Genomic DNA, 26,566 nt, shown 5'->3' on the forward strand with positions numbered 1-26,566 from the left:
CAGCCTCTCTGAGCCGGCCTGGAGCTGCGTAGCCACAGGCTGGTGTTCAGCGTCCGTCTCCTGGGTTTGTGTTCACAGGAACTGTGTGTGGCCTGAGACATCGGAAGGACTGCTGTTTGGCAAGAGGAGCTGTGCGTTAGCTGCAACACGATGGCCAACAGTGTAAGTGGACTACCTTCATTACTGTGTCGTACTGTTTTGATGGTCACCAGTAGTTCATAAAAGCCAAGCTCTAATACACCGGTGAATTGTAGGCCCAACACTGTACTGCATAAGCATAGATTACAGTCAGTTATGTATAGTTTAGATCATATACAGTACATCATGGTCTGTATTACTCAATATATTAGTTAAGGCTTATGTTAGTTTTCCAGACAATGTGCAGAATGTTTGTATTTTTAGTAAAATGTAAGTAAAAGTGTAGGATTTGTGATAATCCTTCCCAGTGTTTTCTAGCCTGGGTAGCTCCCATGACCAGTGTATCGTGTCACTAGCGTTGATTTACATTTACATTTAGTCATTTAGCAGACGCTCTTATCCAGAGCGACTTACAGTAAGTACAGGGACATTCCCCCTGAGGCAAGTAGGGTGAAGTGCCTTGCCCAAGGACACAACGTCAACTGACACGGCCGGGAATCGAACTGGCAACCTTCAGATTACTAGCCCGACTCCCTCACCGCTCAGCCATCTGACTCCCCTGATTTCCCTTCTCTCTGGCTCCCTGTTTCCCAGGTGGGAGCTGCCACAGTCTGTGGAGACCTGAAGGCATTCCTGAGCAATAACCAAAACCTCCCTAAAGGTAAGAACCCATGTTCATAAGCGCATCTGCCAGTTATGTAAGAGTACATAGGCCTAGCATACATGCCTGTGGGGCTGTTGAGGCTTGGTTAACACTGCTGTAACAGATCAATAAAGTTACATCTAATATCTAGCCTAAACGTGGGTATAGTTTTTGGTTGGAAAATGACTCCAATTTGAAAAACTTGATTCTAGGAGTCTCCGATTACCCTGTGTGGCATTTTGCAAAATGCCATTCATTCATGTTGTTTGATAACTTCAGCTGTGGATGATTTCACCATCGCGCCCCCTACTATTAGGGCATGATGTTATCTAGGGTTACCCTAGCTGTTGATGAGCAGTCCTAGACTCTGCTGGCTGAGCAGCAGGCTCTGACGTGCCCAGTGCACTACCCCCTCTCAGCTTCACAGGGAAGCTGCTGCTCTCCCAGATCAGACAGACCAAAGTAAAGGATTACCCATTAGCCCAGGATCTCAGCCTCCCAGCCATGCAGAAGGGTTAGAGAGCGGCGTCCGTGTGGCTGCTCAGGGTCGTGGGTGGCCGCTGATGGACGAGCAGCGTGCAGTCGGTGTGAATCGAGGCCTCGTGGTCCCAAACACCCGCCTGAGTTCAGGTGGGTGGACTCTGAGCTCGTGCGGCAACGCCTGGCTAGGTCTCTCAAGTTTCCATTGAATGGTAACAAAAGAGGCATCGAGAGGGGAGCATGTGTGAGGAGGGCTCTGGATCCCTGGCAGCACGAGCTGAGAGACATGTGCTCTGCACTTCAGGTAAACCAACGCTCCTTTTCCTTCTCTCTGCATCTCGTCTCGTTCTAACGGGATTTGCTGTGTGCGTCTGGGATTAGCTGGCACATTGGGAACAGGGGGAGGGGAGGGGAGAGAAGGGGAGGGAGGGCAGTAGAGAGGGAGAGCCCCCCCCACCCACCACCACCTCCAGCCCTACTGGAAGTTGTTCACTAGCTTCATGCCTGTGGGGGGAGGGGTAGAGTAAGTCTTCTCACTGTGGGACTGGGTCTGGGGCAGAGAGGGAGAAAGAACCATGGAGGTTGTGCTGGTGCCTCTCCATAGAGAGACAGGTAAATACAAGCTGCTGCTGCTCCTGCTGTGAAGTTTGTGAAATCTTTCCCGGGATTGGCTGTTGCGTTGATTCTCGGGAAACGTTGTTCTGTTGGCTACTTCTACCCGTAGGTGTCTTTTTCTCCTCAGGAAAAAGTCACACTAAAAACTGCTTCTGTGTTGAACGACTTGTGTTGTTAACCACTGTCTTTAACTGCTTTTGCTAGTCATGGTGGAGCCCAGGTTAGTTTCCCTGTGGCTCTTCTGTGTGTGTGACTGTTTATTTTCATAGTAGCGCAGTGTGTTGTGGTTTGGAGCTGTTTCAGGCTTCATGCTGAAGCAGGGTGGTTTCCAAGAGCTGCAGGGGACTATATTACTGTTCACACTTGTTTTGCCGCTGCATGAGCTGCACTTGGCAGAACAGTCAAAGTATGGGATCAATCCAGCCACGTTATTTCTGTCAATGTTATTGATGACAAACTAGAAAAAAGAAAAAAAAAAGTGCACTTTTTTTTGTTGCTTTAAGGACACCAGCAGAGTGGTTGTCCTAGAGCCGTGTTGCAGTTATTTTTCTCTTCTGTTTCTGTGTTAGGTTTAAATGTCCAACCTGGTCTCAGGTTTCAGGTTAGTTTTCAGGTTTTTCCGAGAGGAACTTGATTTGGGAATGGACGATGATCTTACTTTTCATCGAAACCCCTCTCCCTGACATGCATTTCTCCCTTTGTAAATAGATCAAAATGAACAACCTGTGTGTGGATGTGTGTGCATGTTTCTCTGTGTGCTGGTGTGTTTGAGTCATAATGGAAATGAAGGCTGAGTGCAGCAGTTCAGCTGTATTCTAATGAAGACGCTCCCATGTTACCCCGCTCCTCATCTCTCTCCACTGGCTACCTATCATGGCCCGTATCAGATTCAAGACCCTGGTATTGACCTTCCGAGCAGTGAACGGGACTGCACCCGTCTACATCAAGTCTCTCCTGCAGCCTTACACCCCCACCCGCCACCTACGGTCTTCTTCAGACAACCGCCTGGTGGTCCCACCGCTCAAGACCGCCCGGTCCCAACACAAGCTCTTCTCCTGTCTGGCCCCCCAGTGGTGGAATCAACTCCCCACCTCCATCAGAGACACTGACTGTCTCTCCACCTTCAAGAAAAGGCTCAAGACGCACTTGTTCCGGGAGTACAACGGTACTTAGGAACGGTTCGCTTGACCCGATGTTAGTTTCCTCAAGGATCACAATGACTCTTGCTTAGAGACTTGTTGCTCTTGTGGTTAGTGGTAACTGATTTAAATTTTTGGTTCTCGCTGTGATATATTGTTTTATTACTGTTGCTTGGTTTTTCCCACAGGTACACTTGCACTTATAGCTGTTCATGTTGTTTGGTTGTGACTTGTTTAACTACATGCTCTTATGGTTCTTCCCTTTGGCACTTACTTTGGTTGTTCACAATGTGTGCTTCATGTTTTGGCTACTCGCGATGTTTTTTGGCTATCTTGTTGTTATGATCAGTGACCTATGCACTTTGTAAAGCTCTCTCTTGGAAGTCGCTTTGGATAAAAGCGTCTGCTAAATGAATAAATGTAAATGTAAATGTAAATGTAAGCAGCCTTCATTGTTGCTCCTTAAAGCGACGGCTGCATTCCAGAGAAGACCAGCCCTCAGTCTACACACACACACACACAGGGTGTACTGGTTCGCCCGGGCCTCTCTCTCCCAGGCTGGGCCTGGTGGTGGCCGGCACAGGGCCAACCTGCGCCCCCCAAAACCCCTCACTGCTGCCAGGGTCCAGGGGTCACTACACATACAGCTCCAGTTAACAATGAGAGACTCTCTCTCTGTGATGGAGTTCAGGCTAAATGCTAGGACGTTTGACAGCAGATGAACTGTGTTGGAGGACGTGGACGGGGTTCGTCCAGATCTGCCTAGAACATGCCCTGGTGTTGAACTGGGGGAGGATTGTTTCGGTGTGTGTGGGGGACATTCTGCTGGGGGTAGATCTTGCTGGCGGGCCACTTACTGCTGTGATGTTGGGAGAGAGGCCTTGGCATTTAAGAGTATTAACATGCGTCAAACCCCAAGTCATTTGCATTTTTCTTACAAACGGCCACTCCATGTCTAGGCAAGCGTTTGTTCCTCCTCAGTCCGTTGAGTATGCAGTGTGGAAGTATGGAGTACAAATGAAACAGGTAGTTGTTGGGTAACGTCATGGTTTCTCTCTCTTTACCCTTTCCCAGGAGTATCCTTAGTCACTCAGACAAACTACAGCCCGGCAACTAAGATCACTCTAGGAGCAGTCAACGCCAATGTGGGGTCCCAGATGGTGAGTATTTCTTAATAACTTCATTAACAATCTCTCTCAGACAGATAGCTCTCTTGAGTGGTGTTTAGGCAGCCGTCGAGTTGCAGTTCCACCTACTGACCACACGGGGGCAACGGGAGACAAGGCTGTGGAACGGCTCAGTGGAGATTCACCTCTGACGTTCATGGACGTACGCATGCATGTGCAACTACTTCCGACACACACATTGTGTTCCATGGGGGAAGGGCATCCCACCATCACTCTCGCTGAGTGAGAACAAAAGCCTGCTGTCTCTTAATGAGCTCGTTAGCCGTTGGGCGTCAACGAGGGGCTCGTTAAGCAGCCTCCGGCTCGTTAGCGTCGCCAGTGACTCTGGTGCGTCAAAGTTGCACTCCTCTCATTGATGGTAGCAGAGCTTCCTTCCTGACCTCCTCCTCCCCCCCCCTGCCTCTCCGTCCTCACTTCCCCCGGCCTCGTAACGTGCGTTGGGACGCGCGCGAGTGGAGCCGTGTTTCTACCTGCTGCGCCAACTCTTTGGAGAGCCGTATGATTATTTATGAGGAGCCGGAATCACGGCAGTGGTTCAGTTGTGTTGGCGGGGGGGCGACATCACGTCCTGTCGCAGCCGTGGTGATTGATGGCCCAGGTGCAGCTGTCCTTGAGCGGAGGTCATGATCCCCCGCAGCACGGATGGAAATGGAACGCTCGAAAGGCTATCCAGGCATTGGGGGAGGGGGAGAGAGGAGCAGGAGAGAGTGAATCCAAGGACGGCTAGAAATGAGGAAGCAAGAAATGTGTTCCTGTTTGCTGCTGTCCATTGGAAGATCCACAGCGTTGGTTCTGCCTGAGACTCATTATTTGATGTGGGAAACATGAAGATTTGAAGATGTCGCCGATGAGCTCCTCACACGCACGCCTCCATCAGAATGTCGAATGCTTCACAGGTGCAAAATCCTGTGAAGAATTGCATTTTGGGTTCGTGGGTTCAGGAGGTCTAGGAATAGCCCCTCGGTATTATTGGCACCCAGCTGACCCCCACCCCCGTCTTAGATCTCCCTGGGTCTGGCTCCGGTTAAACCCAGACTTCCGTATATCAGAGGGTGTCCTCCCCACCCACCACCACCACCACCTTCCCACCACCACCCAGGCCGTGCACCCTCAGCCCCTCGCTCACCGTAGCCCGGCCGCCCTCCTCTCGGTGGGGCAGCGTCTCAGTCGCTCTCCCCTCTGGTGTGTGTGTGTTGCAGATCATCAGCACGCCACAGAGAGTGCCGCACGCAGGTAGCATCATCATAAGCAGCCCGTTCACTCACGCTCCCAGCATGGTGGCCCCGGGACGCCCGCAGGACCCTAACGAGTGGACCCCGGGGTGAGCCCGCCTCGCCCCGTCACACGCACACGCACAAGGAGGGCTCATTTCTACATCCTCTGAGTTTACCGTGCATTGATCATCTTGGTCTCCTTTTGAATCCCAGGGCCAAGAAACGCACACACGAGTACCTGGACCCATATTTCTCAGACCGGTGAGTTCATGGGTTCATGTAACTGATGACGTATGTAGATATTGATTCTTCTTCTGTTGAGATTAGGGATCAAATCATGTCATGGATGACAGTGCTGAGGCTTCTAAGCCTAGTTCTATATAACAGTATTATGACCTTGTGATTCAGTCACATATGAAGAAATGTTTCCAATAATGCCAGAGAGAGAGAGAGAGACAGAGACATGCATTTATTCTCTCACCACAATGGTCTCTGCAGTGAGAGAATGGTCACAATTGGCAGGGACTGCCAGGATTGAAAGATCATCAGGAGACGTATCCCTCTCTGTCCATGTCCCTGTGTGTCTCTGTCTGTGTCTCTAATCTCGTCTCTCTGTGTCCTTCTCCTCTGCAGGGACGGGCTCTTCTCAGGAGACTCCTCAGCCAGGTAACTCTCACTTTCTGACTCCAGCCGTCCTATCTGACGGGGGTGGGGGGGGGGGGGGGGGGTGGGGGGGGCGTATCGGTGGTCTGGCAGGGGGGTGTGACTGAGTCAGGCAGTCTCCATCTATATCGGTGTGGGGAACGTGCCAGGGCTGCTCAGAGGAACAGAGGCTGCAGAGATGCACACATCCTGCCCTGAGAGATCAGACCTGCTGACTCACCAGGGCACAGCGCCCCGTTTCTCTTTCCTGTTCTCCTTCTCGTTTTGCTTCTCTCGTCTCGCCGCCTAACCTCTTCTTCTTCTTCTTGTGTCTGTTCTGTTATCTCCTCTGTGCCCTGTTTTACCACAGAGTCCCCCCTCCCCCGTTCACAGTTTGTTTCTCGGTGACGGTTCTGTCTGTCAGATTCATCACCGTCCTTCCCTTCAGTCTCTCCCAAGAAACAACAACAGGAAGAAATGAGATCCAGGATTATTACTGATGAGGTTGGACAGCTGGTCAATTTTTCGTAACGTTAATGAACAACTCGATTTGACAGGTGGCTAAGTAGACAGATTGTGTGTGTGTGGAGATGGGTTTAGGGTTTCTGTGGTGTGCCACGTATCGCGGGCATTGAAATATTAAAACCCTGAGAGACTTCCTGTTTCCTGCATCCCACGTTTTCCTGAGTTAATAATTCACAGCATAGTAGGAATTATGAGACCGACCCACACTTAGTCACCCAACCCCCTCCCACGCTCACTTTCAGCCTCTTTGCCCTACACATCCCTCTCTTTCTCTCTCGCTCTCTCCCTCTCCATCACTCCTCCACCATTTCTCCCTCTCTCTTTTCCCAAACACAGGCTACACTCTCTTCTGTATTTTCACTAAACGCTCCTGCTCCCCCCCTCAAGCTCCACTAGCTTGCAATGTTTCCACAAGCTCCCCTCTGCCCTGCGCGTCCACAGGAATCTCCATCTCCCACTCTGCTCTGGTCATTTCTCATGTCTAGTCACTCATCTCTCTCTGGCGACACACACACACACTAGGTGAGAGCAGCTCCTCACTATCAACCCCCACCCCCCCCCCCTCTCTCTCTCTCTTTCGGATGTGTCTGCTCCAGTAAAAGGTCATATAGTCCATTCCCAGGCACTGGAGACACACTGTCAAGACACAAACGGTGATGGTTAGATGGAGGAACCTCTGTTGCTAGGCAGAAACTAAATGTGCCGTGGCCCTGGGGAATTGCTTGTGAGCATGTGTGAGTGTTTGGGAATGAGATGCACACACGTGTAATTGTGAACACGCATGTGCTGGCTCAGCGCCGTCACACACCGTGTCCCTGCCCCCCCCCATTCTCCTTCATGAAATATCCTTTTATTTCTTTTATTTTTTTTCGTGTCACTACTCTCCTCCAATCTTCCCAAATTTCTCAAGCTAAGGACCCGGAACTAACGTGCACTGACAACTGCGAACCCCTCAGCTTCCACCATGCAGTGTGCTGCCACCCCCACCGTCATCCCCCACCTTCCCACAAGCCCCTTCTCCCTCCCCTCCTCCTAGTGTGCTTCTCACAGCTTGGGTTATGTAACAAGTAGCTCCGCAGTTGTCTCCTCTACTCTGCTCGGCTGCCTGAGCCCTATTGAGCGGCCCTGGAGGGGGGCACGTATGCTTTGCTACCAGGGTGGGGGATGTTTGTGAATGGACAAGTCAACCCTCACTCTGCCGTCTGCACGTGTGCCTGGCCTACATGTACATGTCCACTTCAGTCCTCTCGCTCTCTCCATTTCTCCCTCTCTCTCCATTTCTCTCTCTTGCTCCCTCTTTCTCCATTTCTCTCTCTCTCCATTTCTCTCTCTCGCTCTCTATTTCCATTTCTCTCGCTCCCTCTCCATTTCTCTCTCTCTCGCTCCCTCTCTCCATTTCTCTCTCTCTCTCGCACCCTCTCTCCATTTCTCTCTCTCGCTCCCTCTTTCTCCATTTCTCGCTCTCTCTCTCTCCATTTCTCTTTCTCTCGCCCCCTCCCTCTCTCTCCATCTCTCTCTCTTGTTCTTCTCTCCTTTTTCGTTCTCACACACATTTACGCCCTCATGCATACATACATTCTGCCTGCATCCCTCAGTGTGACATCATTTTCCCTACATCACAGCCCGTTCGGCCAATTAGACGTCACCGCTCGCGGTATATCTGTGTGCTCTGGGACTGCGAAATTGCCGTATGACGGTTACATAATCTAACGGAACACAAAAGCGACCCATGTATGAAACACTTCCTCTTCTGACATCCTCCTCATTATCTTTCCAATGCTGCCTAATCCTTTGGTGTCCTCTTGTCCCTCCCTGTGGTCATCCAAGCCTGCGAGCCTCTGAATGAGCCTGTGTTGGAGTCCCGACCATGCGGCTAGTGTCCACTTCAACATCAGCCGGGTTTATTTCTTCACGTTCACGTGCCCTTTTTTTCCGGCTGATTTCTAGAATCTCTTTTTCTCAGGTTGTAAGAACCGCCGCTGTCTCTGACACATCGGGGTGCCATTCGGTGAAATAATGAATGATGGTGGTTGTGCCATGTGGAGCTAACTAGGGTCATGAAATATGAGAGCCCCCCATCCTCCCTTCCCTCCCCCTTTCTTTCCTCTCTCTCTCTCTCGCCCTCTCTCTCCCCTCCCCCACCTCTCTCTCTGTCTATCTCTCTCAACCCCTCCCTCTCCCACTCACTGTCTCTGAGGTAGGCCTACAGGGGGCCCGGGTTAGACTGCAGCCTTGTGAGAAAGTGGACATGTGTGCTCTGCTGCCCAAATGCCAGAGGCCCAGCGGGGCAGCGTGCCGTGGTGCGCCTCACACCCTGTGCTCGTCATCAGCAGGCTGATCTCTGCGCAGGGCTTCAGCAACACCCGGAACAGCCCTCCAAGGATCACACACAGCCCATAGTGGGGAGATGTAGCAGATACATGGGAGGGTGTGTGTGTGTGTGTGTTATTGGGGTCTAGAGATGGTCTGTTACCCCAGAAATATGAGAAGCCCGATTTGACCAATGACTGTATTACATCCTGGGTAGAGCTCATGGTTTCAGCGCAACATCAGATGGGTTCTATTTCAGGAGCGGGTTGAAAGTGCTGTTGTGATTGGCTTCTGTTCAAATGACCGGCAGCTAAGAGGTTGTTCCGTTTTGGGGTCGTCGCGCCGTCGAGAAGATGTGGTTTCATAGGTCGGGGCGGTGAACGTGTTTTATTTGATGAACGACCCTGCATGTTTGTGTTCCTCACAGCAAGAGGATGAGGAAGGGAGACAAGAACGGCAAGGGCCTGAGGCATTTCTCCATGAAGGTGTGCGAGAAGGTGCAGAAGAAGGGAACCACGTCCTACAACGAGGTGGCAGACGAGCTGGTGGCCGAGTTCACCAGCGCCGGCAGCGTGATGCCCACCGACTCGGTGAGTTTGCGGTGCGGAAGTTGTGGTCAGGATGTGGTAACGCTCAGCTCCGGTTCTCACGGTCTCCTCGGAGGAAGCAGGAAGTGGCCGGCGTTGACGCCTGAAACCGAGTCTGTGTGTTTGTTTTCCAAAGCAACCCTTCCCTCTGAATTCTGTGTGTGCTTGGCGAATACTTTCCATTATTACTACTGACAGGCCACTCAGAATACCCTCACCCAAGGCCTTAATCTGCTTTACTTCCTGAGGAATGCCAAGAGCATAAGTCATTAAAAAAGATTTAGTATGAGCCGGGCTCTGGAGGGCGCACACCCGAGGAGCGGTCCAGCCCACGAGGCCACGGTCCCAGACACCCCCGCCCTCCCCGGTCCTCTCTGTGACGCCCCCAACCTCCCCGGTCCTCTCTGTGACGCCCCCACCCTCCCCGGTCCTCTCTGTGACGCCCCTGTCCTCCGCCCCCCCCCTCCCCCACAGCAGGTGTACGACCAGAAGAACATCCGCCGACGTGTCTACGACGCCCTGAACGTGCTGATGGCCATGAACATCATCTCCAAGGAGAAGAAGGAGATCCGCTGGATCGGCCTGCCCACCAACTCTGCCCAGGAGTGCCAGACCCTGGAGGTGAGCTGGGCGCTGAGCAGCACTCTGGGAACTGTCACTGTCGCCTCGCAGGGAAAAGGGGGAGGGGAATGGGATTGGGGGGGGGGGGGGGGGAGAGGATGATAGCGGAGGTAAGGGATGGCAGACAAAGAAGGACGACTAAAGACCTTGTTAGTTCTGTCTGTCATATGTCACCCTGCACAACACTAGGCCTGGCACATTCTCACACACACACCCCATTTCAGCAGAGGGACTGGGATTGGTGGCGACAGGCAAGGAGAGGTCTCTTGGTAGTTCAGCCTGCCTGCAGCTGGGCTTCCTTGACGGAACACTCTGGCCTTCTAACACTGTGCAGATGAAAATACCCCAGTGGGATTGAAATGTGTTTTCCACTCAGGTGGAGAAACAGAAACGCCTGGAGAGAATCCGTCAGAAGAAAGTCCAGCTGGAGGAACTCATACTACAGGTACTGAACGCACACGGCCTACATTTAGACACGTGCGTGTTTACTGAACTGAGATGGTGTCACATGGATCAAACGCTTGATGTTGAAAGCAATCTGTGAAGATGAAGGAATACAAATGGGCAGTCGTCTATAAATACAATCCTCATTTGCATGTGATTAGCATATGAAAAGAATCCCTCCTCTCCCCTCTGAATGACCTCTCAGGCCCCCATTGGGCCACAGGCTGGAGGAGGGGCTTGTGAGAGGGCAGCATTCTCTGCAGGAAATCAAAGGAATGGCTTTTTTTAACACAGCCAATCAGCCGCTTCTGTTGTATCCATTCGAGGATTGGGATCAATGATTGGTATTGGGTAAATTGACACAAGACACTGTTTGGTGTTTGTCAAGCTAAATCAATTTCTCTTCTCCCCCCCCCCTTCCCCCTCTGTTGCTACTAACAGCAAATAGCCTTTAAAAACCTGGTTCAGAGGAACAAAGCGTGCGAAGCTGCCAGCCAAGCCCCGCCCCCTTCTGGGTCTGTCATTCAGCTGCCTTTCATCATCCTCAACACAGACGTCCGGACAGTCATAGACTGCTCCATCTCCAGCGACAAGTACGTGTCACCCTCTCCTCAGTGCCTGTCCAAAAGATGCTTCAGAGATCTCGCTACCACACTGCCTCAAGTGGCCGTCTCTGAACAAGTGCTAGGGAGGTCTTTTGTACTGAAAACCTCACCGATTCTTTTACTCCCAGAGAAAAGTTTACAAATCAACACAAAACGCAGGCTTCCTCAACAGCTTAACGTATTGCTTTAATCTCTTTCAATTGAGCGGGCTGTTATCAAGGCCTTGTTTTCCCAGATTAAAACTGTCATTTGCAGCTAACTGCAAAGAAATAGACCAACCAGTCTGTTATATAGGCTATTTAAAAAAATGTTTTAAAGCCCAAAAAAATACCATAATTTCATTGAGAAATTGTTTAATTTCATAAGTCTCTGGAACAGACAGACACAGCACCTGCAATCACACCCATAATCCCTGCTAGGCCAATGCCAAGGTGAGATTTCTTATAAAGGCCATCTCCCTCTCCTTTCTTCTTCTGCTAGGTGTGAATACCTCTTCAACTTTGACAACACATTCGAGATCCATGACGACATTGAGATTCTGAAGCGCATGGGCATGTCTCTGGGTTTGGAGAATGGAAAGTGTACGCCAGAGGGGTTCAGAGTGGCCAAATCTCTCGTGCCAAAGTCTTTGGAGTCCTACGTTGCAGGTAGGACTGGGACACGATGTGTAGAGAGGACTGTGGTTACACGTGTGTGTGTGTGTGTGTGGGGGGGGGGGGGGGCAGTGTGGAAGTGTGTGTGTGTGTGTGGGGGGGGGGGGCAGTGTGGATCTGTGTGTGTGTGAGCCTCCTTCCCTGGGGAAATCCTTCTGACCTGCCTTCCTCGTCCCTCCTGCAGGCATGACCAGGGGCAGCCAGCTCTCTGTGACAGGCAGCCTGGACTCCTCCTCTCTGAACGGCAGGAGGAGCCACTGCAGCACCGTCCGCTCCTTCGCCTCAGAGCCCCGTGGTCAGACCCCCAGCTCCTTCAACGAGGAGGAGGAGGAGGAGGAGGAAGACGACGAGGACGAGCCCTCCTCCCCAGAATGATGGAAAGTCCATAGTAATGCCCTCCTCCATGTCTCTCCACGGCCTCCCAACTCCCTCTCCTAACACAAGAAGAAGAAGAAGGTGGAGGATGTGGTATAATACAGAAAATAAGCTGCCATTCAGGTCTATAATAAGATATTTTAGAAGCATTTATCTCTTTCCCATGACCTTCCTTGTAGTTGTTTTGTAAATACTGCTCCTGTGATTACCCCTGCAGCGAAAAAATAAGGTTGTGCACCATTTTCTGCCCAGGGTGAAAAGAAGTTACAGACTAGTTCTCAGAGAAATTCTGTTAAGATTTGAGTGCTATGTTTTCGTAGGTGCTTTCTACTAAACGAGCTGAGAGTTGTGTTGTTCCTATGCATCTAAACATGCTACAGTGGGTGTTTCTTAGCTTGAAACATCACAGACTCAGTGCTTTATCTCATGAACAGAATGTCCTTGGGATTATTGAAGATGTCATATTTATTTCCCTCTGACATTGAAAGGTGAAACCATATACGAGTAGTACATGTGTTGGTGTATGCTAGTGTTTTTCTTTATGTTTTTCGTTTACGGCAAAGTTTATCTAAATTGATGCCAGCTGATGCCACTCTAAGTTTCCATGAAAGTAAAAAATCTTAATTTAAAATATGTTTAGATGATCACAACGGAAGGGGATTTATAGACTTCTTTGACACAAAAACATTTTGTAAAACAATATTTTTTAATATTACTTATGATATTTTGCATATTTCACAGTTTACTTCTTTGCTAATGCTGCAACTGTTTGAAAAATTTGCCAGCAACCTTTAACACGGATAGGCATTCTGCATTGTCACAAGGAGGATAAGGAATGTTTTTTTTTTTTTTTTTTTTTTGGTGTGTATGTGAGAACCCCTTAGTCTATCTCTTCTGGATGCCTTTTTAACATGATCCCAAAGCCAAACAATGCCCTCTGAGACCCAAAGTATGTTTAGTCTAAATTACTTTTGAGCTCAGATCTCTTTAGGACCTTAGTGGACATTCCACCTAGGAAGATGTGTACTCTGTGGAGGGCTCAGCAGGTATAACTGTCTGTAAATATACATAAATAAACATATAATTTTGGTTACAGAAATATTTGTCCTCAGTAAGAGAAGCACTTTTACAGTTCTTTCATTTGTCACATTTATTATATTGAATCTGTTATATTTAAAGCCTATATGCATAAAACTGCCCCTGAATGTATGGCATTCAGATCTGTTGAATGACCCAAGAATAAAACCAATCGTATTTTGCTACAACCTGAGCCCTCAAATAACCTCCTTACCAGCTACAGTAGTAGGCCTATAGCGACTATCGCGGAACAATTTGGGAACTGGATTCTGGAGGAAAAACTGCGCTTGCGCGACAGTGCTTCAAACGCGTCTTCTCGGCAAATGTTCATGAGCTGCGGTGGTGAAGCTTTGTGGAGAGGTAACGGTATCGTGGCTACATTGTGACGGAGACATCAGGGAGACCACTTTTGTTAACACAAAACCGACGACCCCAGCCTTCTCGGGCCTATCAATTCATCTTTAAAATTATTTTTCGGTACGCGTTTTGATTTGCCATCCCAAAACCAACTATGTCGAACAAGGAGGAGAAACCCGAAGATAAACAGTCTTGGAAAGATTTTTTCTACAATCCACGAACAGGAGAGTTCATTGGTCGTACCGCCAGCAGTTGGGGTAAGCAATAGGCTATATTTCGGGACTCGTTATGGTTTGGGTTGCCTATTTTCAGAATACATTTACAACGCAGCTCATAAAGATTAAAGTCAATTTAAGGTTCAAGATCTGATTGCCTTGATGTGTAGAAACGGGCGCTCATCAACGTGTTGGCCAATACAAATGCATTGATGTAAAAAAATATATGTTTGCAATATTTGGGTCATAAACTATGCAATACATAAACAATCATAATTTGCTATGCACCCAATTGACGCAGACTACGATGTTGTCAATTATTTTCCAGTCTAGTGTCCAGACCCTCAATTTTATTTTAACACAATTCGTTACAATTCCAGTTTGTTTAGACAAGCTACCTCAATGGGTCTTTGATCTTGTACTGGTGATCCTCCATTCTCAGCTATCGCTATCTTTGACTCTGATTACCTCAAAGCTGCAAAACTTCAAATTCGAGGTTGTATGATTTTCGTGTAATTAGCCATTAAATCACCCGTACTAAAATTAAAGTTACAAACGATTTGGTTAATCTCTAAATTGCAGGACGAGGCTTCTGTACATATTGCATCAATTAAGTCTCTTAATTGTAACTTGACTTAGATTGCATTTTATAGCCTAATGGTCAATGTGGTCACGTAGTAGTCTATTGAGATAGTGGAAGGGTGATCTCAGTTTATTGCTTTGAATGTGTAGGAATTTGCCCAATTCTTCCTCTTGTTAGGCACTCCGGCAGCATTACACGCGGTTGAAGGACGGCGTGGGAGGGATGGGAGGGGTGATCTACAGTAACAGGACGGTCTCAATTTAGAAAATCCCGATTATTTAAATGACGTGGTTTATAACCAGAAAAATAATTGGATCAAGTGTCGCAGAGCTGTCATTGTTCGGCGACATTATGGTTGCCAAACGGTGTAAAGTGGCCTACCCGTAAATTGAACACTATTGTGTCACTCGAGTCTTGGCGTGTTTGGCCTGCCTACATGCGATCCTCTTCTGTTCCGGTAGGCTGTGTAACCTATCGGCTACGACTTCCGAGACATTTTGAAGGGTCTCTCAATCAGTTCTCTGAAATGTAGTAATCATTCATATAGCCTATCATTAATCATATCATGAATGAAACATTTAGGCTACTGTTTTGTATGACGGCGTGGTTCTGTTTTTACTGTCTGCAACCAGAGAGACACATATTTTCCGTGTAGAACCACGAACCTTCAGGCCCATGGCCTTTTTTTTTTTTTTTTTTTACAATTAAGTGTCTGTGCGCATGTGTAAGTGCGCGTGTGCTCATTTGTGCATTTTACGCACAGCTGATTCCTTCGCAACATTATTTTCTAGTCAAGGCCAATTAAACCTTTTTACTGTTAGTTGATATTAATTTGTATTATGATGGAAAATATATCAGTATTTGAAAGGCACTATTTTGTTTTTGCAGAATACAGGGGCATATTATTCTAGACAGTCAAGCGTTCCCCCAGTTGTCATCAGGCGTCGGCTGTCATTCTCAACAGGGGGAATGTCACATCAACGATGTTTAGGATGTTTTACTTTCGTAGTTGTTCACGCATCCTGTTCTCCGGGTCAAGAAAGAGTAGAGAGAGACAAGCTAAAGATGAACAAGTGAAGGCTGCTATTGAAGAGATAAAATGATTGAGTTAATGGACTAGTCTCTTACAGTCGTTCATCTCACTGCAGAGCTCTGGATTATCAGATTTTTGGGCTGGTATATTGACACTGCTTTTCTCCTGATAGCCAGCATTCACCATCCCTCTCTTTCTCATTCTTTTAACACCATGTACACACACCATATAGGAACCTACAGTACAACAAGGAGATGCAAAATCTATTACTTTGTTTCCTCAACGTTGTTTTTCTTCTGTTTCTGTTGGGGGAACACTGGGAGTTGAGAGTTTAGTGCCAAAGCAGCGAATGAACAGTCCTGCCCCTGACTTGGGTCCTGTTGGTATTTACTACAAAGGTTTGTGAGGATCAAAAGAACGTTCTTGTTCTCCAGTGGGATCACCCATGTGGCAGTGATTCAGGTCTTTCACATCACCAACAATGACCCAGTTATGAGGCTTTATCAATGAAGTATGCTGCTGCCTTTTTCTGTGGCGCTGAGTTAATAGAGGCTTGAAACCCCTGCAGGTCACAGCTGCTTGTTTCATGGATGTAAATATTATTCTCTAATTCTAATCCGTCATTGGACCTTAAACTGTTGGGGGAAGGGGGGGGGGGGGGGGGTCGGCGTCTTCAGTAATCTGAGAATGTTTACGATCTCCTGGTCAGAAAATAGTTTTTGTGTCACCTCTGTTGTGTCCACCTTAAGTTTGATTCAAGCACTAGGTTGATGCTGTGTTGGACAGTACACAGGCTTGTGACTATGGGTGCCCTAGAGAAAGCTGTGCTCTCCATGCTTGCCCAGAGGTCAGCGGTTAGGAGTAGGAAGCCACAGGGAGGCCCAGCTGTTACAACCTAACCATTGCTATCCCATTAACACTCTCTCTCTGCTCCAGTGGCTGGTCTGGTTTCTAATGCAATCACTGTGCCATTTCGCAGCAGAGACAGATTGTTTGTCCAACTGAACCAAGCGGAGAGATGTGTCCGGTGCCACTCTACTCTCCTGGAACTACTCTCACATGATTAGAGAATCTGTGGAGGGAGGGACTTCCTGTACCACTCAGGAGTAGGAGTGGGTGAGAGGTGTGGGGGGGCAACACATTTGCTGTGAGAGGAACATTTACATTTAGTCATTGGATAAGAGCAGACGCTCTTATCCAGAGCGACTTACAGTAAGTACAGGGACATTCCCCCGAGGCAAGTAGGGTGAAGTGCCTTGCCCAAGGACACAACGTCATTTTGCATGGCCGGGAATCGAACTGGCAACCTTCTGATTACTAGCCCGATTCCCTAACCGCTCAGCCAGCTGACTCCCCAGGAACATTACCCACAAGTCCAGTTTGTTTATGCCAAATGCCACACCCCACCAAAAATATCGCAGGCCTATGAGGAAGATGTTGTCCTGGGGTAGGATTAGGTTTAAGCTTGTAAGCGAAGGCCTTGTCAAACTCTTGGCTGGAAACGGACACTGAAATTAATTGCCCATGTGTGAATGAGACTTGTGGTATGTGTCATTTCGTGTAGAGTTTTTTTCTGTGTTTTGGTTATGTGCACGGAAAGACTAGGGATAGTGTTGCCTCATGGAGACTTGGCTCATGGCGTGTCATTAAAAAAAAACCTGTCCACTTCACTGACTTCGCCAATGCCTGTTGTTGGCATTCTCTGGGTTGTGTAAAGTATACCTCCACTCGCCCAGCCTCGCCCTCTCTGGGACCCAGTGCCGATCCTCCTGGCCTCCTTATCAGGGTATTTATAAACCCCTGGGCCAGCCACACCGGGGGGGGGGGGGGGGGGGCAGAGCCACATGCTGTCAGTGGTCTGGAAGATTCCATTTCAGCCAAAACTGTAAAGAACGTGAGCTTGGGAACAGCTGGGTTTGAGAGCAACCCAGCAATGTTGGAGAGAACCTTCCCACAGGTCACTTTCTGGAGAAAGTGCCGCAGAGCCATCATGGAGACGGGGACTGTGTCTGCAGCAGGGTTAGAGGGAGACAGGGACTGTGTCTGCAGCAGGGTTAGAGGAAGACAGGGACTGTGTCTGCAGCAGGGTTAGAGGAAGACAGGGACTGTGTCTGCAGCAGGGTTAGAGGAAGACGGGGACTGTGTCTGCAGCAGGGTTAGAGGAAGACGGGGACAGTGTCTGCAGCAGGGTTAGAGGATAAGGAGAGGTTTGAGTGATTATTAGGGTGCTTGGCACAAGAGAAGCTGTGCGTGCGTGAGAGAGACTTTTGGTCAAATGAGCACAGGTAGCTAGACCCTTTTAGGCATGGGCAATGCCCCCCCTCAGCCCACTCTCGATCAAGGCTGGATCAAATTTAAACTGTCTAAATTGTAGAATGATAAATCCTGACTGCACAATGCTGGCCTTTCAAATTAAAGTCCTCCGAATGATCGCCAGTGTAATTTCACCACGACTGCTTTTAATGTCTTTGTAAACAACAATGGCAGTGATTGACTAGATGACAGTGATGCTGGAAAACAATATGGCTGCAAACCTGAGCCTGTCTACAGCACATCCAATTTAGTGGGAGTGATGGGAATTAAGAGCATTATCTGGCAGTCTTACATACTATACAGTATTCTTACTGCCCATAATGGTAGATTTTCTGATGTGGACCAAATATCCCCAAATGTCGGTCAGTTTTGGTCAGTACATTTTTTACAGTGTAGCTTAATGTGAGGTGAATAATGATAATGGGCAGGTATACATGCACTGGATGCAGGGGAGTGAGTGGGGTGTCTTGGGGGAATGCTTTACTGCCTGAAAGGATGTAGGTAAAAGAAGTGGGTAGCAGCAGTGCATTAGAGAGAGGGACTTAAGTGGCGTCAGTGTTGTTTTGTAAAGGGAGCGTGGGTGGAGATGATTGTAAAAGGTGCACCGGAGTGTACTGACAGACCTGCTGATTGACTGTGGAAGACTGGATCCATGACCACCTGACTGACAGGCTCATGCTGATCTTGGATCGATGGGGAGCCTGGATCAATGCTCCAGCTGCAGAGAGGAGGAAGGCCACGGCCCCCGCCGTGCTACCCAGAGCAGTGTTCCTGGAAGGTCACTCTTGGCTTGAACAAAAGAAGAGCACTTGCATTTGTTTCACCGTCTTCAAGGCTGTTGAAAAGATCGCTAATGGATGGTAGCTAGCTAATGTTCCACCAGGACCGTGTTAGGAAGGTCTTAGTTACGTTCAATATTCTAGCATTATGTCAACACGGGTTTGCATGGGAGTCTTAATATAATTGGCGCTGGAGGTTGAAAGGGAAGAAATTCAGCTAATGAGGAATTTTCCATTCATCTTCTATCAGTCTGGCTTATCAGGCTATATGGATGTTCATACCTTCATTCTGGTAAATGGGTATGATGGACTGTGTGTGTGTGTGTGTAGCACGGATCCATCTGACGCTCCCCACCGAGTGAGCTCCTCTCCTCAGGCCACTGCTGTGCCATCACTTGCTGTCCTCCCCCACTATCTATTAATAGTATCTGTCTACCTCAGAGACTTCAGGAGAAAAAAAAATCCATCTATAATTAAACCATCTCTCTCTCTCGCTCTCTCTCTCTATTCCTCATCTCTCAGAAATGACAGCCGTATGATATTTGTTCTTCCACTGCGTTGATATTATTTTGAGTCCATTAAACAGAAGGGACATTTCAGCTGTTATCCCTAGTGTCTTCTCCGCCCAGAGAGCCCAGTTTAACCAGTCCAGAATGGTTATGGTTTCTTGCTATACATTTGTATATTGTATATTTATAGTATTTAATACCACAATGTAGACCGAGGGGGGAAAACGAAACCACAGTAATTATTGCAAAGATGTTTTGCTGTTCTTTCCCCCCAATCTCTCCTTCCTCTTCAGTTTGACGCTTGTAAATCGTTGTTTTGGAAGCTCGCTGTGTCTCCAAATTAACGGAGCTGCCAAATAATTATTGGACAAAGATTCCAGTCACGTGACTGCCCTTCACTGCTGGGAAGAATGCTTTTGATCTGTTGAGCCAAGATATGTGTGATTAACAGAAAATAATTAGTCTCTCTATTTCTCACCCCCCCATCTCTACTTCTGTCTCTCTCTCCCTCCTCCCTCCTCTACTGTTTGTCTCTCCTCCCCTACTGTCTCTCCCTCCGTCTCTTCTCTCTCCTCCCTCCCTCTGTCTCTCCTCCCCTACTGTCTCTCTCTCCCCCCTCCCTCCCTCCCTCCTCCCCTACTGTCTCTCCCTCCGTCTCTTCTCTCCCTCCCTCTGTCTCCCCTCCCTCCCTCTGTCTTTTCTCTCCCCTCCCTCCATCCCCTTTATAAATCCCTCTTCTCTCTCCAGCGCTGATCTTCCTCTTCTACCTGGTGTTCTATGGCTTCCTAGCCGGGATGTTCACCTTGACTATGTGGGTCATGCTTCAGACGCTGGATGACAACACTCCAAAGTACAGAGACAGAGTGGCCAATCCAGGTAGGACACAGCGCACACTATTGACAAACATGCTCAGAATGTTGATTGAATTATTGATTTATTGAAGGAATGTCAACAGCCAACTTTAAAAAAACACAGCCAAACGTACCACTGCAGTAAATATTCTGGGAAAGAGTCTGATGTAACGTCACATCAGAATATTTCTGCATCTCGTAATTATTTTATACATGACACTTTCCGTATCTCTTCCGTTTCTGTCTCACTCATTCGGGCTCTCATAAATACAAAACAACATCCCTACATAAATGTCAGTATCTCTCCCGTCACACAGGATAGACTCATTATTTCACACACACACACACACACACACACACACACACACACACACACACACACACACACACACACACACACACACACACACACACACATCCACACACGAGGCTCCTGCAGTGAAGCAGTTAGCTGGTTGGCTGCCCAGTGGGCTGGCTGGAGAGCAGAACGGCAGAGCTGTCTGTGCGAGTGCCTGGACAGTGTCCCTGTGTCGGCCACCATTCACTCAGGCTGGGTTTGCGTGACACTGGAGCCCTGGCAGAACACGCAAACGGGGAACAAGTCAAACACTGTTTAATCATGACTGAATGACCGTTATGGAAAGAGGAGCAATAAGATGTGTGTGTGTGTGTTTCTGTGTGTGGTTTCTGAGGGACTGTTCTGTTCTGTATGTCTGCATTCCTATGTGTGTGAGTATGTGCGTGAGTACGTGTGTGTGTGTGTGCTGGATAAGTGAGAGATGAGATGTCTGACTCCCAGGCTGTGCAGACTCTGTCCTGCTGGCCACCAGTACAGCACCCATCTGCTCCATCCCAACTGTGCCCAGCAGCTCTCCCAGTCCACCGAAGGAGAGCCTCCTCTACAGGAGCAGCTTGGCCCTGAAGTATTCATCGCAAGCTTCAGGCTGGAGCCAAGTGTATACGCTTTTACATCAGATCGTTCCCGAGCTGTCTCACTCTCTCTATTTCTCTCTCCCCTCCCCCTCTCTCTCTCTCTCTCTCTCTCTCTCTTTTTCTCGCACCCTTACACATTTTTGCACTAGGGGGAAAAAAAGCACCCAGGCCTATTCACTCGCACAGAGTATTGATCTGGGTAATGTGTGAGATTTCTCCCTCTCCTACACACTCTCCTTTTAGTGGCAATTAATTCCACCCACAGTGTCGCCTCTTCTCCCTTTTCCTGTAATTTCCTCCCTCCTCTCCTTCGACAGCAGTCTATATCTCTGTATCTTCATGCATCCTCGTCTTCTCTCTCCATCCTCTCGTTGTGTCGTCCATCACCCATGTGGATCGGTTCTCATTGTGTTGGCACCTTGAGATCAAGACCACGACCACGACCAACTGACTCCTCTTCATTACTGGCAGATTCTCATCCCCCTCAGACCGACTCTGTGGCCACATATCCGTGTCAACAGACGTTAATCTGTAGAGCTGTTAGCAGAGTTGACTGTTGTCTGTGGTCTCCTCGTCATTGGATTTCTCACTTTGCAGTGACTAATTACGTCAATGCTCACCGGTGTTGGCAGGACTTGCTTCATCTGTTATCATCGAGGAGTGATGTAGCCGTCACAACGTACAATGATAGGATCTTAGACCTCTTGACCTTTGCCCCCAAGGTTTGGTGATCAGGCCTCGCTCCATGGACATCTCTTTCAACCGCTCTGACCCTGACCAGTACCAACAGTACATTCAGCATCTGGAATCCCAGCTGCAGCGTAAGCGACTCTCCTTGTTTTCTGACTCGTATGCTCTTTGGAATACAAGGTTGTTGATTGAAACGCATGACTAGGCGAAATGAGGACTTTGGTGCATGTTATTAGATTGACTTGAATCTAATTTACTACGTGGTAAATGGTGTCCACCAGGGAACTGGTGGGAACGGGAACTTTCTAACACGTTCAAACGCGTTCTAACACGTTCTAACACGTTCAAACACGTTCTAATACGTTCAAACACGTTCAAACACGTTCTAACACGTCCTAACACGTTCTAACGCGTAACCCATGTCTCCTCTGGTACCTGCAGAATACAACGACAGCATACAGGAGCAGAATGATCTGTGTATGGTGGGGGAGTATACGGAGCAGGACGAGGTGCCGGAGAAGAAGGTGTGCCAGTTCAAGCGCAGTGTGCTCAGGCAATGCTCCGGTCTGTCCGACACCACGTTCGGCTACGCCGAGGGCAAGCCCTGCATCCTGGTCAAGATGAACAGGGTCAGTCCCAGAGCCTATCACCTCACACCTCTCACCAACGACGGGTGGGACTGCCTCTTTTAAGACGGCTGCCAAGAAATGTTCTACTTCTTCTTCTAAAAGGTTGTTGTCATAACGCTCGTCCCGATTTTCTTGTTTCCTTGAAGATCATAGGACTGAAGCCACGCGGAAACCCTTATATCAACTGCACGGCCAAGGTAAAGCCAACTGATGTGTGAATGGAGGGGAGGGGGGTCTGTGTTGGAGATTTCTCCAAGTTGTGTTTTCTCCCCTGTATGTCTATATACATGTTTTGTTATAAATGGAATGTGTGTTTTGTAGCGTCTACAGTATGAATGTATGTACCTGTCTGTGTTTTTACACTCGTCTGTATTTGATTTCTCTCCACGCTGCCTGTAGGGCCAGCAGTTCACTGGTGGGTAAGATGTCCGGTCCTGGCCCCCCATGTTTCCCCAGGGTCCTAGCCCTAGCTCCTCCATGTCTCTGCGCTGCTTCTGTCTAGCTCTGTGATGTGACGCTTCTGCTGCCTTTAACAGCATCCATAGCGGACATGTTGTAGAGCTTTGACCCCCCCCATGCTGTGGGTTCGGCGGAAGATCTCCACAAGTCCCCCAAAGCAAGTCAGAAAGGAATCTGATAAATAGTCTGATCTAAAATGAACCTCACGTAGTAGTAGGCCCCCAGGTGGTGTTTACATTTAGTCATTTAGCAGACGCTCTTATCCAGAGCGACTTACAGTAAGTACAGGGACATTCCCCCCGAGGCAAGTAGGGTGAAGTGCCTTGCCCAAGGACACAACGTCACTTGGCAGAGCCGGGAATCGAACCGGTAACCTTCAGATTACTAGCCCGACTCCCTAACCGCTCAGCCACCTGACTCCCTATATATATATATATATGTATATGCTGGAGGATCCGGAACCTTGTCAAAGGTTCCTCACTTTGGATCTCAAAACGTGTTCCGCTGCTCCATACTTCCATCTAACACCTCCTCCATGGTTTCCCTCTTGCTCCGACATTCTAACCACCCTCCCTCCTCCTCCTCCTCCCCTGATACTTTTCCCTCCATCCCCTGGCTGAAACTGTCCCCTCGAGCCTTCGAACATTTGTGATCTCCTACAATCGTTCGAAAGGCGTACAGAGGGCAATTCAGCTGTCCCCCTGCTTCCTTCGTTAGGGATGACGGAGGCCGTCTGGAGCCTGCCACTCCACCTCCACTCTCTGACTTGATCTGGGCTGTTTCTCCTCACCGTAGAGGCCGCAGGAACAGAACCCGATTCTCTTTTACATGCCCCCAACTAACATGTAAAAATCCCCGCATCTTAGCCCCGGAGATGCGCTGCACATTTAGTACTGAGGCATTAGTACTACATGTAGTAGTCGGCTGCTGCTCCTTTCACTTGACTGCGCCTGAGGCTCTGTGCGAAGGCTCTTTTCTGGAAGTGCTGGGTGGGATTGCGGAAGAGGACATTCTGACGCGGGGAACTCGGGAGGGTTGAGCAGAGGTAGGCACAGTTGGAGCTCTGCTTTAGTGTGGTGGTCGTAAAGTAGTGCGCTCCCAGCCTCTCTCTTCTCCAACCATCTATAGCCCCCCCCCCCCCTTTCTCCCTCTCCCATCACCCAGCACCAAACAGTCCAGTGTTTAATCGGAGGTGTAATTACATGTGCCATATCCAACGTTGAGTTCTCCACTCTGACCTCCATTTAGCCTTTTCCAATTATTTTAGGTTTACTTGTTACGGCCGCTGGTTTGTTCTTGAACTGTTTTAGCCTCTGTTGCTATAGAAACCTGGATAACAGCTGCAGTGTGTGTGGGGTTCTGTGATTCAGGTATACTGTATATGTGATGGGTGTATGATCGTAATGTGGCAGTTTATTTGCCGTGGCAAACGGTGAAGGTCTTATCTGGAAAACTGAGAGCCAAGCAGCATTGCCTGCCATCTCATTTCAGTGAAACATCCTGTGGCACACTATCTGATCCTGTGTAAAGTATTTGTGTGTTTTGTATGAGTAGATGAATCTAGATGTTGTGTAATATGTGTGAACACACGCACACAAAAATTGCAATACATTGTGAAGATTTGAGGTCACAGTCAGTATAAGTGTGTGTTCCTTTTAACATATTGATCCTGCAGTGTGCAGAGTTTCAACTGGGACAGTTGTTGCTGTATGAGAGGGTGTGTTGCGAGCGTGTAACTCTAAACCTTACAGTGCTCTATGTAGAGAGAAACTATGAACGCCGCCTCGGGTGATACCATTCATTCATGCTTTCAGGTCTGTATCTCATTCCTCCTCCTCCTTTCCCCACAGAGAGAGACCTTCCTGCAGATGCAATACTTCCCCAAAGAGGGGAGCTTGGATAAAATGTACTTCCCGTACTACGGAAAAAACTTGCATGTAAGTAGCCTCCTGTTTAGGACAAACACAGCTCATTCATACTGATGACAGTTTAACAGAGTTTAAACCCGTGGAATTCTATTTGACTAAACAACCAAATGAGTGGCAAGCGCTTCCAACGTGCATTCTGAATAACTTCCCCCCCAGAAAAGAACTGTGATACTAATTTGTTTATGCACAGAGGTGGGCCTTGTGCATCCTTTGTCATAAAGCCAGCCATGGTGAGTGTATCGTCATGACAACGTGTGTGTGTGTGTGTGTGTGTGTGCTCCTCCAGCCCACCTACGTCCAGCCCCTAGTGGCTGTGAAGCTGCTACTGAGCAAGGAAGACTACAACACGGAGCTGTCAGTGGAGTGTAAGATCGAGGGCTCCGACCTGAAGAACAACGACGACCGCGACAAGTACCTCGGACGGGTCACGTTCAGGGTCACCGTGTCCGAGTAGGGATTTCAGGGACCACCAGAGCACAATGCACAATGCCAGTGTTGCATAAAAAATATCGAAGACCCCCCACTCTCCCCACTCCCCCATCTCCCACCCAGAATTGTCCTCACCCATCCACGCGGAGCCCAGTCTTTCCAGGTGCTGGCCTGTACCACTGGCTACTGAAGGGGGTGGACTGAGGGACGCTGTGGTAGAGGTGGTGGTGTGATCCTGATAATTGTTTTTAACCCTAACTCATATCACTGCAGTCACTGACCCCACTTCCCTGGCTGCCTCCCTCCCTCACTGCCCCTGGGAAGGAAGACAAGAGAATCGTAACATGACCCCCCCCCCTCCCACACACACACACATTGTTTAGCCCCACCTCCCATTGAGTAAGTGAAGGAATAGCAACATTGTGCCAATGTAGGGACCTGTAAATAGCTACTGTATTTGGAGCATTTTGAGTTGATGTGGGTTTTTTTCTCCTGTAGTGCTGTGTAGTCTGCTGTGTAATATGGTATCTGTCTGTGTACATAATTGATGGGTTTAAATGCTCTTTGTCTTATCTCACTATGTCTAAACGCTGTAAGAATCAAACTAAGAAATAGATAAATAGTTGTAATTTAAAAGTATTGATTAAAAGAATACATTAAGGATGGAAATGCCAAAAAATACATATAAATATTTACATTATTTTAACCTTTCAAACATCAAAGGGAAGTGATTTTTTTTTTAAACCCTGACAGGAAATGTGCTTTGTACAGATGCCTTAAGGTCTGTATGAGAACAAATTTGAAATAAAGATGATTTTAAAGAAATCCTTCTGTCTCATTGTTTCTGTAAATCATGTGACCTTTTCAAGACATGTATAATTGAAAGACGGTTCTATCATATTATGGTATCCTGCCCTCTGATGGTTGGTGGGGAAACAAGCGCACACACATGCACACACACACACACACACACATGCACACACACACATGCACCTATCCCAGCTATGCTCCAGTTCTACAAAAGAGAAGACATTTAATATGTTCAAATATTTTAATTCCCTCCAGTAATGGTTCGGAACTAGAACTCAAACTGAGGAAAAACTGTATAAACATCCTAGGACCAAAAGTACAGCCAGACTCCTTATGTAGGTCAAGATCTTACTGTATATAGGGAGTCAGGTGGCTGAGCGGTGAGGGAGTTGGGCTAGTAATCTGAAGGTTGCCAGTTCGATTCCCAGCCGTGATGTTGTGTCCTTGGGCAAGGCACTTCACCCTACTTGCTTCGGGGAGAATGTCCCTGTACTTACTGTAAGTCGCTCTGGATAAGAGCGTCTGCTAAATGACTAAATGTAAATGTAAATCACCACCGGCTGCATCATGGGCATTGCACTTGTGTCACAAACTCCTTATACACACACACACACACACACACACACACACGTAAGCCTATATATGTTTACATACAAGGTCCTTTTAATCACCTTTGTCCACTTCAAACCCTTGTGACTAACATAACATTTGGCATGTTTGACTTGTCTGTGATATCCGCCACTTACTGTGGAGAGGCATGCACTTAGCCTCTCAGAGAGGCTGTGATAAACAG

General features: G+C 48.4%; 1 protein-coding gene across 1 annotated transcript in view; it reads left to right on the top strand.

Moving 5' to 3' along the window:
• The window catches only part of tfdp2 (transcription factor Dp-2), a 29,181-nt gene extending 3,393 nt beyond the window's left edge, over positions 1-25,788 (top strand). The window contains 19 exon segments of the mRNA XM_067246124.1: positions 79-162; positions 733-799; positions 4,090-4,175; positions 5,402-5,523; positions 5,630-5,677; positions 6,050-6,082; positions 9,321-9,483; positions 9,955-10,101; positions 10,478-10,546; positions 10,987-11,138; positions 11,631-11,797; positions 11,988-12,184; positions 13,782-13,869; positions 19,792-19,920; positions 21,551-21,649; positions 21,960-22,147; positions 22,294-22,344; positions 24,457-24,543; positions 24,821-25,788. Of these exon segments, the coding sequence (XP_067102225.1) occupies positions 151-162; positions 733-799; positions 4,090-4,175; positions 5,402-5,523; positions 5,630-5,677; positions 6,050-6,082; positions 9,321-9,483; positions 9,955-10,101; positions 10,478-10,546; positions 10,987-11,138; positions 11,631-11,797; positions 11,988-12,184; positions 13,782-13,869; positions 19,792-19,920; positions 21,551-21,649; positions 21,960-22,147; positions 22,294-22,344; positions 24,457-24,543; positions 24,821-24,988 (2,073 nt within the window). The 5' untranslated portion in view covers positions 79-150 and the 3' untranslated portion in view covers positions 24,989-25,788.
• The last annotated feature ends 778 nt before the right edge of the window (positions 25,789-26,566 follow it).

The sequence above is a fragment of the Osmerus mordax genome, chromosome 11, assembly GCF_038355195.1.
Source record: "Osmerus mordax isolate fOsmMor3 chromosome 11, fOsmMor3.pri, whole genome shotgun sequence".
NCBI classification, from domain to species: Eukaryota; Metazoa; Chordata; class Actinopteri; order Osmeriformes; family Osmeridae; genus Osmerus; species Osmerus mordax.